This window comes from Rattus rattus, chromosome 2, assembly GCF_011064425.1.
Source record: "Rattus rattus isolate New Zealand chromosome 2, Rrattus_CSIRO_v1, whole genome shotgun sequence".
Taxonomy (NCBI): domain Eukaryota; kingdom Metazoa; phylum Chordata; class Mammalia; order Rodentia; family Muridae; genus Rattus; species Rattus rattus.
The window spans coordinates 151,739,189-151,756,213 of record NC_046155.1 but is presented as its reverse complement, the minus strand read 5'-3'; the positions used below and the strand labels follow the sequence as shown (position 1 = coordinate 151,756,213).

Sequence of the window (17,025 nt, the reverse complement as noted above, 5' to 3'; positions counted from 1 at the left end):
AACTAGCACAGAAAACACACATGGTGGGCGTAACTCATTGATAAGTGGCTATTAGGCTCAAATCGCTGAATTACCCTAGATGCATAGAACACATGAAACTCAAGACGGATGATTAAAATGTGAATGCTTTCACTCCTTTCTTGCAAAGGAACGCGAATACCCTTGGCAGGGAATAGAGAGGCAGATTAAAACAGACACAGGTTAGGAACACCCATTCCAGAGCTCTGCCCCACATGGTGGCCCATGCATATACAGCCACCCAATTAGACAAGATGGATGAAGCAAAGAAGTGCAGACCGACAGGAGCCGGATATAGATCGCTCCTGAGAGACACAGCCAGAATACAGCAAATACAGAGGCGAATGCCAGCAGCAAACCACCGAACTGAGAATAGGACCCCTGTTGAAGGAATCAGAGAAAGAACTGGAAGAGCTTGAAGGGGCTTGAGACCCCTTATGAACAACAATGCCAAGCAACCAGAGCTTCCAGGGACTAAGCCACTACCTAAAAACTATACATGGACTGACCCTGGACTCTGACCTCATAGGTAGCAATGAATATCCTAGTAAGATCTCCAGTGGAAGGGGAAGCCCTGGGTCCTGCTAAGACTGAACCCCCAGTGAACGTGACTGTTGGGGGGAGGGCGGCAATGGGGAGAGGTTGGGGAGGGGAACATAAAGAAGGGGAGGGGAAGGTGTTAGGGGGATGTTGGCCCAGAAACCGGGAAAGGGAATAACACTCGAAATGTAAATATGAAATACTTAAGTTAATAAAAAAAGTAATTAAAAAAAAAAAGAACTTCAAGCCTCTGAAGAAAGAAATTGAAGATCTCAGAAGATGGAAAGATCTCCCATGCTCATGGATTGGCAGGATTAATATAGGAAAGATGGCTATTTCTCCAAAAAGCAACGCTACAGATCTCAATGCAATAACCCAAAATTCCAATCCAATTTTCACCGAGTTAGACAGAACACTTGCAAAATCATCTGGATTAACACCTCATGCTGAGGTCTAAACCTTACCCTCAACAAGAAAAAGGATTTCTTGAATCACTTATCCCTGGACTTCAAGCAGTATTACAGAGCAACAGTGATAAAAACTGGATGGTATACAGCTGCAGGAGATAGACCAGTGAATAGAATTGAAGACTCCAGAAATGAATCACGCCTCTGTTCACTCATTTTGTTAAAGGAACCAAAACTATTTAATGGGAAGAAAGATAGATTTGTAAAAAGTAATTTGGTTCAGCGGGTAGGTGTCACCAGAAGAATGCAAACTGTCCATTCTTATCACTTTTACAAAACTTAAGTCCATGGATCAAGGACCCTGCATCAAACCATGATATCCTCAAAGTAATAGAATAGAAGAGGATCTAAACACATGGGCACTGGAAAAAATTTCCGAACAAAACACCAATGGCTTATGCTCTAAGAGTGAATGACAAGGGGATCTCATTGTGTCTGCAAAGTTTCTGTGGGGACTGTTGGGACAAAGTGAAACCAACAGATTGGGAAAAGATCTCACTAATCCCAACAGATACAGGCCTTATATCAAAATATACAGAACTCTAAAGGTTAGGTGTGAGGGAGACAAATATCCCTATTAAAATATATTGTGGAAGGTAGAATGTGTGTGTGTGTGTGTGCGCGTGTGTGTGTGTGTGTATTATGAGACTAAACAAGAATTCACAGTTGAGGAATGCATGATGGGAAGCACCTAAAGAAATGTTCAACATCTTTTAGTCTTAAGGAAATGCAAATAAACAACCTTGAGGATCAACATCTCACACCAGTCAGAATGATTTGATCAAAACTCGGTGACAGCACATGCTGATGAGAATGTGAGTAGAACACCTACATTGCTGGTATTGCGGCCTGGTACAACCGTTCTGGAAATCAGTCTGGTAGTCTCAGAAAATTGACATTGGACTACCTGAGGACTGGCTTATACTTCTTCTTGGCATTATTCAAAAGATGATCAAACATACGCTGTGAATTTTCACTATGTTCTTAGTACTTTATTCAAGGAATGCAGAAGTTGAAGAAAACATCTAGCATGGTGGAATATTACTCTGTTATCAAAACAATGACTTTATGAAATTCATGGGCGATGATTGAACTGGAAATATCATCTCTTAGTGAGATGACTCCAATCAACAGAAAATCACGGTATGCAACCTATTGATAAATGATATTAGCATAATGTAAATTACCTCTACATGCACAGAACATGAAACCAGAGAAGGATGACCAAAATGCTATTGTTTACTGTTTTTAAATGTGGGAACAATATACCCTTGGAATGGAGCAAGGAGGCAAAGTTTACAACAGAGGTTGAAGGAATGCTCTATTCAGTTGCCCATACAAAATTAACATACAGCCACCAACCATAGATAAGACAGATGAAGCAAGGAAGTGCAGGTCAGACAGAGAACAGATGGGTATCTCCTGAGAGACACCCAGAATATGCGGCAGTACATACATAGGCGTAATGCCAGCAAACCACTTGAACTTGAATGGACCCCACAGTTAGAATCAGAGCAAGGACTGAAAGAGCTTGAAGGGCTGAGACTCATAGAAATAAATAATGTTAATTCAACCAGAGCTCTAGTCTGGAAGCCACTATCCAAAGTCTATACATGGACAACTCAGCCCAACTGCATAGGTAGTAAATGAATATTTAAAAGAGCCTGGCAAAGTGGGAAGCCTTGGTCCCAAGATTGGAACACTTTGTGAACGGAATGCGTGTAGGTGGCAATGGGAGGAGATGGGGAGGGAAAGCCCATATGGAAGGGGAGAGGGAGGGGTTAGAGGTTAGGGGCTGCTGGCCTGTGCAGACAATCGGGAAGGGAATAATAATCAAATGCAACAAGAAATACCAACTTAATAAAGATAAAAAAGAAACACAGTGAAGTGGTCTGTAGCAGGGCTTGAGGCAGAACGTAGATGTGGAAAGATGGGTGGCACGCCAAAAACATTGCAACGAAGTCTTCAACTCAAACTCTTAACTTAGAGACTCACGGATTAGGTACAATTGAAGCCCTGCCCACTCTTTTCTCTGTAGACAAATACTGAAACCTTTAAATTTATAGTTCCAATAGGTAGGCCACTTCATTTTTATCCAGGTCTTTATTATGTTTATCAAAAGCAATTTGGTTTCATACAGTGATTTCAGTTTTTTTGTTTTTGTTTTTAAATCAAATTGGTTACCTGTTGTGGATGAGCTTGTTTTGGCCTGTTCTGAATATCTGACATTTGTTGATCATCTAAAATTGTTTACTCATTTATTACTGCCTGTATCAACTATACTGTCAAAGAATGAAAGTTTTATACATCCTTATTTCCACATCCTATGTTTTGCTATGACTATATGAGTTTCAAAGGACCTAGAACTCAATTCTTAAGGAGGTCTATTTTCATTTTGTCCAAACAAAGTCATAGGTATTGAAGGACACTTATTAACTGGCTTGACTTTTTGTTTGACCATCTAATGGTCTGCCTAAAGAACTTGCAAGATCAATTGTCTTCCGAGCCCCACAGCAGAGGCAGGATTAAAGTCAAAGTACCTCAACTAAAGAGCAAAACCAAGCCTGAGATACAGAGGACATTGCTCTAAAAGAATTAATCAACAGCATTGTGAAAACTACAGTCCTTAATGACCAGAAACATTGAAGACAAATTAAGAAAAAGAGCTAGTGATTTCCCGCTATAGAATATATTAAAAGATATAAGTTAATCAAATAGTTTACAGCCAATGATTTCTCAATTCTTCTTAATTGACATATAATTACATAAAATGATTGACAAATCAACAAAGGAATGCCCACTAGGCTGAAATTCAGTAGTATTCATTTGATGAATGTAACCTCCACAAATTGTATGCCCATCAATCTGGTTACACTTCATCCACATAAATATGGAATACATGCTGAGAGTTTAAACAAAAACAAAAACAGCATAACAACAACAACCTGCTACTTTCAGGTACTTTTTCTGTATCGGTGACCTTGGGGAGCCTATTGTACACCGATTCCCTCCTCCCAGTACTGGACAAAATAAACTTGCTATTGCTTCTGTTTTTGGTTTGAAGGCAAAACCCATGTTCCTTATAAATCTCTCTCTCTCTCTCTCTCTCTCTCCACGTAAGGTGTGTGTGTGTCTAATGAACAGTTCACTCAGAGTGATGACATCATTGTAGAGAATTCTGTTTTAATTTTTTTATATATGGGTGTTTTATGGAGTTTTTTACGTTGGTTTGTGGGTTTTGTTTCGTTTTTTATGTTTTAATTAAAATATATTAAACCACTCCCTGCTTCCTTTTTCTTTCTCCATACCTTCCAAATACATCCCTTTCAAATTTAAGTATTATGTAATATGCATAGCCATATGAATAAAAGCTACTGGGGTCCATTTCTATTCAGTGTGTATAGCTTTATAGCTGAAACTTTTTGTTGTCTATACAATTAAGGATCCAATTACCACCTGAGGCTACCACCTGAGCTTTTTTTTAATTGAAGAATTTAACTTTTTAAAATTTTTAAACTTTAGTTTTCTCGAGTATTTTAGCATTACTTATATTTCCACTGTTGCTTCCCCTTTCCACCCTCCTCCTCCCATACCCTAGAGGAGTGCCCATGAGATGCTCCCACTCCCCACACACCCACTCCAACTAATGGTCTGGCATTCCCCACATTGGGGAAATTAGCCTTCTCATAGAACTAAGGGCTTTTTCCCTCCTATTGATGCAAGAATATGCAATCCTCAGCTATGAGGCTGGGGAGCGAGTCCCCTCCATGTGGCTCATTGGTTGGTGATTTCGCCTCTGTAGCTCTAGTGTGGTCAGGTTGGTTGATCCTTTTGTTTTCCAGGGTTTAAACCCTTCGCTCCATCCACTGGGGTCTCAATGCTCAGATTAATGGTTATTAGAAGCATCCATCTATATCAGTAAGGTTCAACTGGCCCTGCTAACTGGTGGACTGTGGGAAGCTTACTGACAGCTGCTTGCATAAACATGGAAGAAGAATGAAGACTCTGGAAGGAGGCCGTAATCTAAAAAAGGAGGAGGGAAAGGTACAACAGAGCCAGCTTGTCCTTTGCCACCTCCATAAGTGTTGCTTTTCCGCCTATTGATCCTCTCCGCTTCAAACTTAAGGATCCTCCCCAATTCAATCCATACTGCAGAGCTCTCCCCAGAAATACCTGACTTGCAGCCTTACAGTGCAAGTGAATTTTTCAGTCTTGGGTTCCTGACAACTCCATGTCATCAGAGTCAAAGCACTCAGGACTCCTGAATGAATATTTTTGCAAGGAAGCAGAATGCCATCCCATCCAAACAAGTAGATTTTACGTGCCTGGAGGTTTCTTTTTCTCATTTAGGCATCATGAACTCCAGCAAGTGGAATTATAAAATGTGGCCTTTCAAGTCCAGTGCTGATTTACGCATATACTTGAGCATAAACTGAGTCTCGTGGCTTTTGATCTGATGAGTCACTTTCTAAAGACGCGTATTTTCAGTTGTTCTCCTTATCATTCCTTGCACCCTTTCCTCATTTTGTGGGAGGCTTGTGTTGAAACTTTTTTGCCATCAGGTCTAAAATTTCTGATGCTAGTAAGCTTACTCTTCTATTGAATCAATAGGGCTGAAGTAAAGAAGAACTTAGGATTCACACCTTACCCTATGGCATGTTCATGGGCCAACTGCCCTAAGAGAACTGGCTGTCATATCTACGGGCCTTACTTTTGATTTCCAGCACCCACAAAAAACAGCTTGATAACTATTTGTAGTTTGCATCATGGAGGACTAGATGCCACATTCTGGTCTCCACTAGTACCTGCCATGCATTTGTATATGGTGGCAATCTTTAAATACTGAAACTAAATTGTTTTTAATTAAAAAAAACACCATATAAAGAAAATTTTACAATATGTAACCATACACACACACACACACACACACACACACACACACACACACACACACACACCACCATACCACCACCACCACCATCACCACCACCACCACCACCATTTACCTTTCTGGTGCCCTAGAAGCCAGAATAAGATTGCATCAGATGTCCTGTACCAGGAAATACAAGGACTCTGAGCTATCTAATGTACGATATAGAACCAATCTTTGGTACCCAAAGAGGTGAAGTAACTAGTGATCAAGGTTTCATGGTTTTCATTTCATGGTTAATTACAATTTTACATGTAAGGCTTTGTTTGGCTGCAGGTGTTTACATCTGTCTGAGTCAGGGTGGGTGGAGCCTCTCTTAGAGGAGAGCCATGCTAGTTTCCTGTCTGCAAGCATTATATGGGTATCATCGAGAGTGTCAGGAATCAGTGTGCTTTTACCATGGAGGATGGTTCTCAAGGTGGGCACTGATTGGTCGGCCATCTCTCAGTCCTTGCCTTCATCCTCAATCTCTGCATTTTTTTGCACAGGATAAGATTTGAGTCGTAAAGATTTATGGTGGATCTGTATCCCTATCTTTCACCAGGGTTCCTGCCTGGCCACCTTGAAGCAGCTCCAAGGATCCATATCCCAATGTGATTCACAACTAAGAACACATCCCTACCCCTTCCAACCCACCCCCCGACATTGCTCCTTTGGTGCCTCCACTATACCAATAGGAATTCAAAAAGAGAAACAACTAACGTGGACCCTTGGGGCTCTCAGAAGCTTAACCAGCATTTATATCTTCCTTGTATATGTTACAGACATGCTGCTTCGCTTTTTATGGGTGCCAAAATATTTGGTGTGAGGAGAGGAGGGCAGGTATCCAAAAGCTATTTCCCTGACTGCATTTGGAATATGTTCTTTTTAGCTGGGTTGCCTTGTCTGGCCTTGCTGAGAGAGGAAGCACCTAGCCCTGTAGAGACTTGATGTGTTAGATTAGGGGATATCCAGAGGTGGTGAAAGGATGGTGAGAGGGGCAACTGGAGAGGACAATGAGTAAAATGTAAAATTAATAAATAATAAACAAAACTAAAGAAAAGGATTCATTAAAATCAGTCAGAGTCCAAACGTGGTTAAGCCCCCTGCTTGTGTGCGGCGGACTCCAAGAAGATGTGCACCTGGACTTGCCCCCTGCTGCAAACTTGGCTCTGGGCTGATGGGCATCTGGGTCATGGGAAAGATCATTGTCAGCACTTATTTCTTTATTCCTTTTTTTTGTTTAATTCTGAATATGATCTTGGCAAGACAGAGACTTCCTCTAATAATAGGACAGAAGGTCTTGATCTATTTTTGCTTACTAATACCACAAGCTTTCCTACTTCCTCTTTATAGCAGACAGAGCCTCTGATGACAGGGACTCCAAGGTTGCAGATTATGTCTTCTCTTATAGATAAGGAAATCAAAGATTTAGCAAAGAATTATACTTATAAGGATAGTGATACTTCTTTTATTAGGGTGTTGGTAGAACTGTTGAGAAATGATTCCTTGAGCTTTGGGTCGGCTATGAATATTTTACAGAGTATAGAAACAGGTGGTGGCAAACAGGTACTTACAGGGGACCATATGTGTATCGACCAACGGATGCTCCATTACCATATACTGGAGAATATGATTTGAATTTTGATAGGTGGGTTACTAAGGATGGATATAGGGTCAGGTATTTGTCACTGCCTTGGTCAGAAAGATTGGCAAGAGCCCGTCCTCCTTGGTGTGTGCTCTCAGAAGAAGAGAAATGGGAGGTAAGGTCACAGATCATCAGATACTTTAGACAGGGATCAGGCATACAATATTATTGCCCCAAGCCTTGGATGTGCATCTACAGGACTAGCAAAGATGGGATCAAAGGGTTAACTAGAGCGTTGGAACTAGGTGCACAGACCTGATGGCGTAAGATATGCTAGACTTGCGGTCCCCTGAAACTTCCTCCTTGGTGTGAAAAACGGAAAACTAGACTAGGCTGGCTGACTGCGGCTAGTCTGAAAATAAAAAAGCAAGCTGTACCTTTTTGCAGAAAAATCAAATATTTCTGGCCATGGTCCAAGATAGTTATGCAATGAAAATTGTGTATAAATGTCTGATGCTCTCTTAGTAAAGTTGCAACAGTTGACCACACTCTCTCTGTGTCTGTGTCTCTGTTCGCCATCCCGTCTCCGCTCCACACGTGTCCTCAACAGGGGTCCCCCCGCGGATCCTTGGAACCTCCAAGATTGCCGACCGCGGCAGTCCTGGAACTCCCTATGTGGCCCATGTTGGCCTCAAATACACACAGATTGGCATGCCCCTATCTCCCAAATTCTGTGATTACAGGAAAGCACTTGTAATCCTGGCTGAGATGTGCTTTCTAAAGGACTTATTTTGAATAAAGTAATGAAAAAGATAAAATAACACTTAAACAATCAGTTTTGATGAATAGTAATATTTCCTGATATTCAATAATAAATTAAATTGGCAAATCACTTCATACATTCTTTATAATTGGGGTATTTTCTTTCCTCTCTTACCAATTTAATATGATGGAACTGTGTGTGTGCATACTCCCACTCCATGGTGTAGATAGCAGTAAGAAGACAACTTACACTTATCTTTTATCTAATTCCATTATAAATGTTCTGGTTATAAAACCAGTGGAGTTGTTTAGCTACAAGTGAAGTCATTGGACCTGATTTGGGTTTTAAATTATTTATGCATGTATTAGAGTGTGTGGGTGTATATGCCGGAGCCCAAATTTGGAAATAAGACGAAATCCTGGCAGGATTAATATGGGTCTCTCAGGGATTAAACTGAGCTCATCAGGCTGAGTAGCAACCAATTTCACACACTGAGACAATTCTCTGGCATGCATTTCATTCAATTTCATTTTAAAAGTGTTATGAACAAATGTTTACTCAGAATAAACTAATACAATCTAACACAAAGCATTATATGATTTTCATTTGTAAATACAATTTATAATTTAAGTTGGCCTGATTTTCTCCCTCTTTAGATTCCAATGTGTTTATGATCTAAAGACAATAATTTACTGATATAATATTTCAACTTATATGAGCATCAGTGAGATGGCTAAGCGGGAAACATCCATGGAGTGCAAAACTGACAGCCTGATTGTGATTATCATATAAAGATGAACAAAAGTAGACATTACAAAGCTGTCTTCCAGTCTCATAAAACACACAACACACACACACACACACACACACACACACACACACACACACACACACACAGAAAGAGAGAGAGAGAGAGAGAGAGAGAACAAATTTTTAAAGACATATTGTTCCTGTTACATAGTCTAGCACTTCTAAGTAATTCTCTTAAAATGCAGTAGTTCAAGATGGAGTGTTCAATGATAACTAATGGGAACATGAAGAAGCATGGAATTCCAAATGATATATGCTTATCTATAGCATATCAAGCTATGATGTGAGATACACATTGGATTGTAGATTATTCTAGTTTATTACAACTCTACTAGATAAGTGAAAGTATTACTTTGGATACACACATTATGACATTATGTATTTTTCTTATTCTCTTATACTAAGTATTTTGACTTTAAACTGTTAGTAAGGTTGGTAAGGCTAGTAAGGCTAGTTAGCAGGCTAGTAAGAAAGAGGCATAGCAGTAATTTTTCTGGTAATTGAATGTGATGTCACAATCTTTACCAAATTCTTTGCAGGAATGGGATTTTTCTCATGAATGAATGTTTTGCTTATTACCTCATGTCAATATGATAGATAAATGCTTTCAAATATTTAAAGGACTAGAGGCATGACCAAACATTTAAGTTTATGTCTAGGATCTCGGGTCACATTGTCATTCTGTAATTCCTGCTCCAAAACTACCCAAGGGCTTCTTCAGAGCCAGCATGTGTGTACACAAAGCCATATAAAAATACACTGACAACACATAATTAAAAATAAACAAATTATTAAACAAAAAAATTTGTACTCATGCTTTTCTTGTATAAGCATTCACTCCTATAACAACTGTGTTGAGGCGTCTACAGGCTTCCTTATTGTGGTTTGATTCATATAAAAGAAAACAAGAATGTGTGTTTGTAGTCAGAGAAATCCATCCTTCTAAGTTGATTGTATCATTTTGGAAGATTTAATTAATGCTGCCCTAGTAGAGGAAATACGTCACTTGAGAGTTTACATCCACGTGCCATTTCTAGTTCCCACTCCCTGCTCCATGCTGCAGGTTGAAGATGTGAGCTCTGAGCATCCTCCTTTACTGCCATGTCTCAGAACTAACGTAATGATACTTTGATGGTGTGGAACCATAAGCCAAATTAAATGGTTTTACAGGTTGCCTTAGACATTATGTTTTTATAACAGAAAACAGAAAAGACAGCAATACACACTCGAAAAGATATATACCTGGATGAGTTATTTGTGTAATTAAAGAGAAGAGTAAAATCTAAGAGGCTTATTTCCTTTTCATTTAAATCCAGTGGTTTTGTGCAGATGAGTTCGCAGGTGCATTTAAAATAAAAAGGAACATTGTGCTTGAATAAGCGTTTGACACTTATCTGACTATTTTTCTCCAGAACATTCTTGTGTAGCTGAACATGGTAGTGATCTTACCAAATCCTTTATAGTCGATTCCCTTCATTAATAGTTCTTTCGTATCCTCAAATACTGTGATATGCAAGAGTTTTAAGAGATTGGTCACACTCCAAAGGCTGTACTCTTATGAAGATGACAGTGAAATGTAAAAGTTTAACATATGTAACTACATTTATATATTCTGAGACACATATATTTTATGTTTATATATTTGACACACACACACAAATTACATTTTACTACACTGATTACATTCAGGGGTTCTATCAAGAATGTGTTCTTTTATGTAGAGTACTGTGATGAGTAAAGGCTTTAGTACTGTGAGTCCATTCATAAGGTTTCTCTACAGTATGTGTACTTATGGGCATTCGGTGATAAAAGGATTTGCCATTTGCTTGCATTCCCTAGGCTTCTGTCTAGTATGAATACTGTCATGATAATTATGGAAATGTGCAAAGTCTTCACAATATTAGGTATATTCCTAAGGTTTCTCCCCAGAATGATTTTTTTTTCATGCCTTTGAAGATGACTGTGATGTGAAATGGCTTTATCACATTGCTTACAGTAATATGGATTCTCTCCAGTATGTGTTGTACACACTTGGGGATGACTCTGATAGGCAAAGGCTTTACCATATTGAGTCCATTTATAAGGTTTCTTTCCAATATGTTTTCTGCATCTGGTGGTAACTGTGATGTTCAAAGTGTTTACCATATTGCTTGCATTCACGGGGCTTCTCTCCAGTATGAATACTGTCATGATGATGATTACAGAAATGTCCAAAGGCTTTACAATATTAAATACATTTTAAGTTTTCTCTCTAGGATGATTCTTTGATTCTTTGTATGTTTTTGATGATGACTGAGATTTAAAAAAAAAGCCAACCATAGTACAATCTGTGTGATAAGTTCCATAGACTGAAGTGAAATCTTCAAAAGAAGGAGGCCTCCTGGAACTCGGTGTGTACTCTTGTACAGAACAACATATTGAGCCGTGGTTCTCTTGGCAATTTGTCTGTTGTATCGTCTTCTTCTTTTTTTTTTTTTTTTCTTATTTAAAAGACGTTCCTGATAGCCTAGACTGGGACTTTATAACCATACCTCTGGGGAAGTAGGTGCTTTACTTCACAAATCATTTACAAAATAACATAATAGTGGTAAGACAGACAAAAACCCTTTTCAACAATGAATGATAATATAGCCATGCATGTGTCATCAGAAGTGGGTCTTGGCATATTGTTAAAGAAAACATTACATTAAGAGAAGAACTGAAATAGTTATAAATTATACTTTGCAGATTTATAAAAAGATAGGAACTCAACGTTTGATAATGATTGCCCATAAATATTGATTAACTTATATAGGAATTAGATATTACTAATACGTGCCCATAAAAAATTTATGAACCTGGTCTAGGAAGGATGCTATTACCTTTTAATGATTTTCGTGCTTTTTTGTGTCAAATGATAATGATGTTACCTTTTCCATCCATGATTGCTTCACTGAACACACTTCATAGAAGATAAAAAAAACATGTATGATTTTGTATTTTCTTGTGCCAAATGAGTATGATGACATTTGTTCTATTTGACTGCTCAACTGAACAGATCTTTTCAGAATTATAGTAATTGTTTCTTTGTGCATAAAAACCCGTGCCTCACACTGCCTCTTTGTTTGTTCTGTTTGACATCACTGAATACTTACCATGCTGGCTGGGGTGGTCTGTGACAAGCCTTTATCACACTGATTGCAGTTGGACAAGTTTGCACCAGTATATATACTTTTACATATTTGACATTAACTTTAACATGAAAAGTCTTCACCATGTTGCTTACACTCACAGGGTTTCTCTTTCATATATGTTGATTTGTTTTAAGATAACTGTATTGTGAAAATGGTTTATCATACCAATCATATTTCTAGGGTTTGTCTCCAGCAATATTTTTTTTTTCTATCTGGAGACTACAGTGACATGCAAGCACTTCACCATGCAGAATAACTTCATAGTGTTTCTCTCCAGTATGAATGGTTTCAAGTCTTTACCACACGGCTTACATTCATAGTTTCTTTCTAGGATGTGTTCTTTTATTCCAAGAAGGCCATATTACTCGATGGGTTTACCACATTGATTACATTCTCAGCAATATATTTTCTTTAATGTATTCAGAGAAAACTGTGTTGTAAAAAGGCTTTGTCACTTCTATTATACTTGTGGCATTTCTCTCTTGTATCTGTTCTTTTCTACATTAAGAGATAACTGTGTCATGCAAAAAGCACATTTCTTGTGTTTATATGGTTTCTCTTTAGTATAAATTCTTTCATGATGGTGAAGACTACACACATGTCCAAAGACGTGACTATGTCAAATACCTTTATGAGTTCGTCTCCTATAATGATGATTCTGCTTATGTTTTTAGAAACTATTGTATGTTTTTTAAAGACTTCAACCACAGTGAATACATTCATAGGGTTTCTTCAGTATGATTCCTTTTATGGTATCGGAGAGCACTGCTATATGCAAAAACTTTACCACATTGTGTACATTCATAGGGTTTCTCGCCAGTGTGTGTTCTTAGATGAATTTGGAGAGTACTACTTTGTGAAAAACCTTTATCACATTGATTGCATTTGTAGGGTCTCTCTCCAGTATGTACTCTTTTATGCGATTGGAGACTAGGGTGTTGTGAAAAGGTTTTATCACATTGATTACACTTGTAAGGTTTCTCTCCAGTATGGATTCTTTCATGAGTCTGAAGATGACTGAGACATACAAATGATTTACTGCACTGATTGCATTTATAAGGTTTCTCTCCAGTATGTGTTATTATATGAACTTGGAGATGACCGAGTTGTGCAAAGGCTTCACCACACTGATTGCATTTGTAGGTTTTTTTCCTAGTATGTATTATTTTATGCCTTCTAAGATTACGACCATGTGCAAAGGCTTTACCACATTGATTACATTCATAGGGCTTCTCTCCAGTATGTATTGTTTTATGTACTTGGAAGTAAGCTGATGTGCAAAGGTTTTGCCACATTGATTACATTCATAAGGTTTCTCTCCAGTATGTGTTCTTTTATGCAACACCAAAGTATTCTGATGTGCAAAGGTTCTGCCACATTGATTACATTCATAAGGTTTCTCTCCAGTATGTGTTCTTTTATGCAAAATCAAAGTACTCTTATGTGCAAAGGCTTTATCACACTGATTACATTCATAGGGTTTCTCTCCAGTATGTGTTCTTTCATGTATTTGAACATAGCTATGTCGTGAAAAGGCTTTTTCACATTGATTACATTTGTAGAGTCTGTCAACAGTATCTGTTCTTTTACGTTTTTGTAGACTACTACGTGCTTCAGAGGATTTCTCTCCAGTTTGAATTCTTTTGCGCTTTTGAAGATGACTGTGACATGTGAAGGCTTTATTACATTGTGTATATTCATATGATTTCTCTCCAGCATGACTTCTTACATGCCTACAAAAATTGGAACATGTAAAACTTTTATGAAATTCATTACACTGACAAATCTTTTTTATCTATATGAATTTTACAATCTGGTCTAATTGCAAGGTATTACCACATCTTAAGGTTTTATCCCACTGTTTCCAGTTTTCTCTGTGGGTTGTTTTGCAACACTAGAGACCCCCGTGATGATCAGGGCATTTATTATATGACACACACTTATCCCAGACTTTTTCTACATGAAGATTTTCCAATATTTGAAGAAAACTGCAGGAACTCAGAGCTTTGCTACTCCGATTGCATCCATAAGTTTTCTTACACTGTGAGTCATCCTGTATTTGAAAACTGAAGGACAAACAGAATTTCCACATTTCTAATGCTCATAGGTATTTTCTGGAGTATAAGTTTGTGGAGATATTCAAAATGAAAACAAAGGGATTACAAACTTGTATCACATGCAGGAAGTCTCCTCACAGTGGAGACTACCACAGGTCATCTAACTGTCCAAGAAAAGAGAGATGCTCTGCTTCTTTCATTATCCATATGCTCTTATGGCCTGTATGAAGTGTGACATATGATATACCTATTTAAAGAAAACAAAGAGTTTTCACCTTACCTTCACACAGCTTGACTTTTGTTCCTTGCAGACATGAAGTGTAGGGACTAGGCTTCCTCCACAACAATATTCTTAACTCTCATAAACTTCCCCTCGCACTGAACTTAGCAAATTTAAGTCAAGTGTCAAACTCAAGCTTTGCTGTGGACTATTTGCTTGGGGAAGGTTGTGGACATTTACCTATCACCTCTTCAGTGCACATACACTTTGCAATCTCAGAGTGGTATGAAAGTAAACAACATGACAGTTCTACATGTTACCTCTCTCTACACTTAGCAAATTTTCTTCAAAAGAACATTAGAATCAGCTTTCACACACAAAAAATTACCTTCCATGTCTTCTATCACTTTGGAAATGTTCTTCAATATCATGGTCTTCCCAATTGTATCCTAAAATACAGTACCAGAAAATGTATGACACATTAGTGTAAATGAGTCAATAAGCCATTATCTTCAGTGAACCTGAGAACCATGGCTCCTTTATTCACCTCATTCTTCCTCATTCTCACTCAGGATTACAGAAGAGCATCAGTAACCAGGAAACAGTTGTCTCCCGACCCCTTCATTTAAAACTTAAAGGAAAGCTCAGTCTTACCTATAGCGGTGAGGTTCCTGTAGGTCTCCAGCATCACATCTTTGTAAAGTCTCTGCTGAGATGGGTCCAGCAAGGCCCACTCTTCCTGAGTGAAGTTTATGTGTAAATCATCACAGGTCAGTGCACCCTGAAATATCCCATACATGTGTACACAAAGCGTGATAGTGATAACACTGCAGTGAATGTTTCATTGACAATACAGTCATGTAATTCTCATGATTCCCACAGTTAACACGTGACAGAGAATGCCTGCTATAATCATGAAATCATTTGAGAAGCCAACCTAATTATGAGGTTCACCTGTCATCACTGTGCCGCCTGAACAGTATATAGCCTAGCAAAATGCCAATTAACATACACACACACACACACACACACACACACAGACACACACACAGACACGAAGAGAAGAGAGAGAGAGAGAGAGAAAGAGAGAGAGAGACAAAGATAGAGACAGAGACAGAGATACAGAGAGAGATACAGATTAACACCACTGAGAAATTGTATAAACAAGCATGAACTACCAAAAACTACGAACAAGCTGGGTTTATTTGCTCATGCCTTTAATACAACACTCCCCAAGTAGAGGCAGCTGTTTCTCATTGACTTGGATGCCAGCCTGGTCTATTAAGTATAAGTTCCAGAAAGCCAGTGGTACCTAATACAACCCTGTCTCTGATGCCAAAAAAAAAAAAAAAAAAAAAAAACAAGAGAGGATTCTATTGAACTTCCTACAAAGAATTAAATATTCACTACAGTTCTGGATTCTTATTCCAGGAACCAGATATTCTCCAGTTTTAATTGTTACATTATAAGGTATTTTAAGGTCTTATTTAAAGGCAATAGGTGTTTAAAGTTATAATGAACAATTGAAAATATTAACAATGTAAATGTCAATCATGAATAAACATAGTGCAGCAAACATGGCTCAGTGCTTAACAGCTCCTGCTGATCTTAGACATGGGACACAATTACCAGGACTTAAGAGTGGAAGCTCAGAACTATTCATTACTTCAATTACAGGAGTTCTGTTTGAGGCTGTCTTTTGACTATTGTAAGGACTAGTCACACAGAGGTGCTCATTCATTCATAACAATTCAAAAGTTTCAAAACAAACAAAACATGTAGGAAGAATACCTCACTTTGAAAATCAAATTACTCTCCTGAGAGACACACCCAGAATACAGCAAATACATAGGCAAATGCCAGCAGCAAACCACTGAACTGAGAACAGGACCCCTGTTGAAGGAATCAGAGAAAGGACTGGAAGAGCTTGAAGGGGCTCGAGACCCAGATGAACAACAATGCCAACCAACCAGAGCTTCCACGGACTAAGCCACTACCCAAAGACTATACATGGACTGACCCTGGGCTCCAACCTCATAGGTAGCAATGAATAGCCTAGTAAGAGCACCAGTGGAAGGGGAAGCCCTGCGTCCTGACAAGACTGAACCCCCAGTGAACATGATTGTTGGGGGGAGGGTAGTAATAGGGGGAGGATAGGAAGGGGAACACCCATAGAGAAGGGGAGGGGGTGGGGTTAGGGGGATGTTGGCCCAGAAACCAGGAAAGGGAATAACAATCGAAATGGAAACAAGAAATACTCAAGTTAATAAAGAAAAACAGTACTCAAGTTAATACAGATGGAAAAATAATCAAATTAATCAGAAGGATCAGGCAGTATTAATGTCCTGAGTACGTGCCATCCTGGGAATTAGATTAATACTCTCTGGCAAATTTCATTAATCAAGATGTGAGTGAAGTGGAAAACAGCAACACATACTTGTCATGTGTGTCACATACATTCCAGGCCCATAAAACAATAA

At 38.6% G+C, this 17,025-nt stretch overlaps 1 protein-coding gene across 1 annotated transcript; it reads right to left on the bottom strand.

Annotated features, from left to right (window-relative positions):
* Window positions 1-4,940: 4,940 nt before the first annotated feature.
* LOC116893307 (zinc finger protein 431-like) lies at window positions 4,941-15,344 on the bottom strand. Its single transcript, XM_032895133.1, has 7 exons — window positions 15,200-15,344; window positions 14,934-14,994; window positions 13,928-14,001; window positions 13,528-13,792; window positions 13,008-13,444; window positions 10,956-11,113; window positions 4,941-5,048 (listed from the first exon to the last, which is right to left on the bottom strand). The coding sequence occupies exons 1-7, from the start codon at window positions 15,342-15,344 to the stop codon at window positions 4,941-4,943; spliced, it is 1,248 nt and encodes a 415-aa protein (XP_032751024.1).
* Between the last annotated feature and the right edge of the window lie 1,681 nt (window positions 15,345-17,025).

Coding starts and splice junctions, on each gene's coding strand:
- LOC116893307 (XM_032895133.1), bottom strand. CDS start 15,344: ATGTATGGGATATTTCAGGGTGCACTGACCTGTGATGATTTACACATA. Junction 14,002..14,933: donor AGTGATAGAAGACATGGAAG/GTAATTTTTTGT, acceptor CAATTTTTGTAG/GCATGTAAGAAGTCATGCTG. Junction 5,049..10,955: donor TTTCCATAATTATCATGACA/GTATTCATACTA, acceptor CTCCTTTTTTAG/ATTACGGCCTCCTTCCAGAG.